The sequence below is a fragment of the Aplysia californica genome, unplaced genomic scaffold, assembly GCF_000002075.1.
Source record: "Aplysia californica isolate F4 #8 unplaced genomic scaffold, AplCal3.0 scaffold00074, whole genome shotgun sequence".
NCBI lineage: Eukaryota > Metazoa > Mollusca > Gastropoda > Aplysiida > Aplysiidae > Aplysia > Aplysia californica.
Genome location: NW_004797344.1, coordinates 640,207 through 643,669, shown reverse-complemented (window position 1 = coordinate 643,669; position 3,463 = coordinate 640,207). Strand labels below are relative to the sequence as shown.

At 35.7% G+C, this 3,463-nt stretch overlaps 1 protein-coding gene across 1 annotated transcript in view; it reads left to right on the top strand.

The window, feature by feature from the left end:
* Positions 1 to 1,926, top strand: part of LOC101852608 — a 23,489-nt gene extending 21,563 nt beyond the window's left edge. Inside the window, exons 9-10 of the mRNA XM_005094028.3 lie at positions 870 to 952; positions 1,691 to 1,926. Coding sequence (XP_005094085.1) covers positions 870 to 952; positions 1,691 to 1,779 — 172 coding nt within the window. The 3' untranslated portion in view covers positions 1,780 to 1,926. The remainder of the gene's footprint in view (positions 1 to 869; positions 953 to 1,690) is intronic.
* Positions 1,927 to 3,463: the final 1,537 nt, after the last annotated feature.

Below are 3,463 nucleotides of genomic sequence, written 5' to 3'. Positions count from 1 at the left end.
GTTTCATGTTACTGTTGTATGTTGTACTGTATTGTAAAGAGCTCAGAGCCTGTGTACTTTATTCGGGGTTGAGCGCTATATAAATGTCATTTATTATTATTATTATTGTTATCTCATGAGCAAAGCAAAACCACTTTTTGAAATTTCTACCTTGGACCTTGACATTTTCCCTGACTTATTCATAAAAATGAACCCCTTCACATCACACATCAAAATTTAGGTCACCTTTTTTGTGGTGTGCAGTGCGTTCAAAATATATTGACACAGTACAGGAAGGGAGGCTTTGTGCATACAAGTACCCTCCCACACTTCATGAACAAAGCAAAGTCACTTTGCAAAATTTCTAGTTCTATTCGACAGTGAATTTGCTTTGGAAATGTTCTAACGATAAGTTTTTGATGATTTTTTTTTACCTTGTTATTTTGACTATTTTCATCATTCGCTAACACGCAGGTCAACAACATAGACTCCATGGATAGTTTGATTTTTTGTAGTTACTGGTGTTAGCTTTTGAAAACGGTCCTTCGGATAGCCTGGTTTGACTCTGAATTTGCCATTTCTAAGATTATGTAATTGAGAATTATTTACAAAACTGAATATTTTTTTATCCTTGAATGGAATTCTTTGAGAAAATAAGAAAAAACCAACACGCCAAAATCGCCAACTAGTAGATTTTGGTACAAACGAGTGTGTGGCCTCAAATTAGGTTTGAAAAATGGAAACAGACATCGATCAGCCTCTAAATATTTTCACCTGTGAAAGCATTCCTGGCAAAATAAAATGTAGAGGGAACACCTAGTTTGCCGATGTCGACCCTCTTCACTGTTTTCTATGTTGTGTGACTTTCATGAATGTGCTTCATTTAACAGGAAACTGCGCAGGGGTGATCCATTCACATCAAATTTGTACAAGGGAGAAAAACTGAACATTTTCAAATCTCCACGATCAAAAGGTGAGTATCACTTTGTAAATTTATGTTTGACATTTTGGTAGCAGGAAATACATTTGTGAGGTGTGCTGACAAAAAGAATTACTTCTGGCTATCCACAAATAGAGATATTGGCATTAAATCGACTCTAGGGTCAAATTTGTAGAATTTCTATTGATGCGATATCTTTCACTATTACATGCCTAAAAATGTATTATTTCGTACTTATAAAATGTAAAAACTTCACCTATAAGCATGATGTATCTATTTCATTAAAGCTTGAATCCGAGAAGTAATTCATTTGTCAGCCCTCTTCACATTTCATTTAACTAAAGAGTTACGCACTTCAGAATAAGAAGTTGCTCAACGGTAAACACAATGCACCAGCTGCCTGCGATATGTGCCTGGGAAAAGTGGGCGGAGCTACCGCAGGTACTACAGGGCTGCAGGTATTGTATCGTCTTACCATTTTTGGTCTTGGGTAACACCTCTTATCTTCAGCACTTATACAGTGATTTATTTTGTGTTGGAAGTGCTTTAAAACTCTTACTAAAACGTAAAATGAAAAAAACCTTTAACAATCTGGACAAATTACAAATGAAGAATGTATTAAAACCTGGTGTTTGTAGTTCAAATGCATTCCTGGGATCAATTAATTGATGTTTGAAAGTACTTTACATTGCATTCTTAATTTTTCACCCTATGGTTTATGGTTAAAATTGTCTTGATAGTAACTGAAACATATTTCCTCAATTCTTTCAGCTAAAAAGAAGGCCGAGCTGAGAAGAGATATCCTTGGACCACTGCACAATCTAGCTGAGAAAGAAGAAGGAAAAGCAGAAGCAACTTGAATATTGTTTCCTTTAGTCTATTTCCTTGAGTGTCTTATGGGGAATGTGTTTTTCTTACACTATGAATGTGGAGAAAGAATGGAATGGGAGCTGGTGTGTTGTTTTTGTTTTTGTTTTTCTCTTTAATTTTTAAAGAGAATTTTGCAATAATCTAAATAGTATATATGAGGCAGCGTGGTGAAATCAGGCGTTCTTCAAAATAATAAAATCGAATAAATCTGCATTTTTATGGACGGTGGGCTTTTTTTTTTTAAATGAATTTTCTTTTTTTATTTGATCGACACCTTTAAGGTCCATTTAAAACACATTTATGTGGTGATTTTATTGAAAAACGTTGATAAAAAGCACAAAAAATGTCAATTTGCAGTTTCCAAGAACTCTCAAGGTTTGGAAGTCACCAAACTTTAATGGCCATTTTCTCGCTAATCTTACCTCTGAAAGCAGGTTATCCCCGCCTCCTTCAATAGCTAATAACTCGACTTCTATTCAAGATAGATGGTTAATTTTTTTTCATCAAAAGCAAGATAAATAAACAAGGGTAAAGATAATACCAATAACTCCACGTGCCCAAAAAATTGACGAGCGCCTGATTCCACCATGTGACATATATATGTATAATATGTTTTACATTTACATAGTAATGAATGCACACTAGGCTCTATTTTGCATAACATAAGCATTACATGTTATAGAAGCTAGTTCCCAAACTTAATTATGTCATGTGTATATGTATATATATATATATATATTTATATGAATAATACAAAAAAAGAATGAACGTGTGTACTAATGTATTTTCAGTGTTAGTGGGTAGTTGATTGTGCCACTGGTAAAAATATACTTTCTGGTATTTCTGTCTGTGTTCTTGCTCTTTTTCTCCAAACATTTAGTTACTGAACATTATTTTTTTCTTTTATTTAGTTTGGTTTCTTCAGCTTTTCTTTCTTTTTTTTTTAAAATCAAAGAATAGGCAGTGGGCTCAGATAACATGAACATGCAAAATTCAAAATCATGGATAGCTCGTACAATATGCCATTCCCTGACTAAATAACTCTTTTTCTTTGTACTGGCAACACTGTTTTCTCAAATTAATACTCGTACAAATTTGTCGAGCAGCTTATCTCGAAAACCCCGATCAAATTGTTCCTCACAAGTGTGTTGAATTCAAATCACCCTGGATGCACAATGGAAAAACAACATGCCTGTTATCATGAGCCCATCGGGCCTGCTCCCAACCAGCGTGACACACCCGATGCTGGTACCGATGTGTGTCATCGCACTCTACTTGTAGTACTTGTAGTCTGTAGTGAGCCTTAGGCACTGGAGCTTCCTTGAATCTGGTCACGAGGGAGCTGCTGCTTATTCTTTCCTCATCCTTACTATCGTCATTTTACCTCTACTTCTTTTGTATGTTTGTCACTCTCTTGTGAACTGCTATTTCCGGGGAACCTTAATTGTCGATGCAGACTTTGTGCTGTTGAGGCTAGAGAGGTGAGCTGAGTGTGCCTGATTCCCTGTAAGGACTTCTCTGTTGACATCCACCCCTTGGCGCTCATATGACCTTATGCAGTTGCAAGCACCATAAAACCTCAACTAAAAAAACAAAAACAATTTTACTATTGTTGCAGGCTCATCAGTAGCACTCTATTCTTTTCCCTTACATCAACATCAAACAGTGCGCATG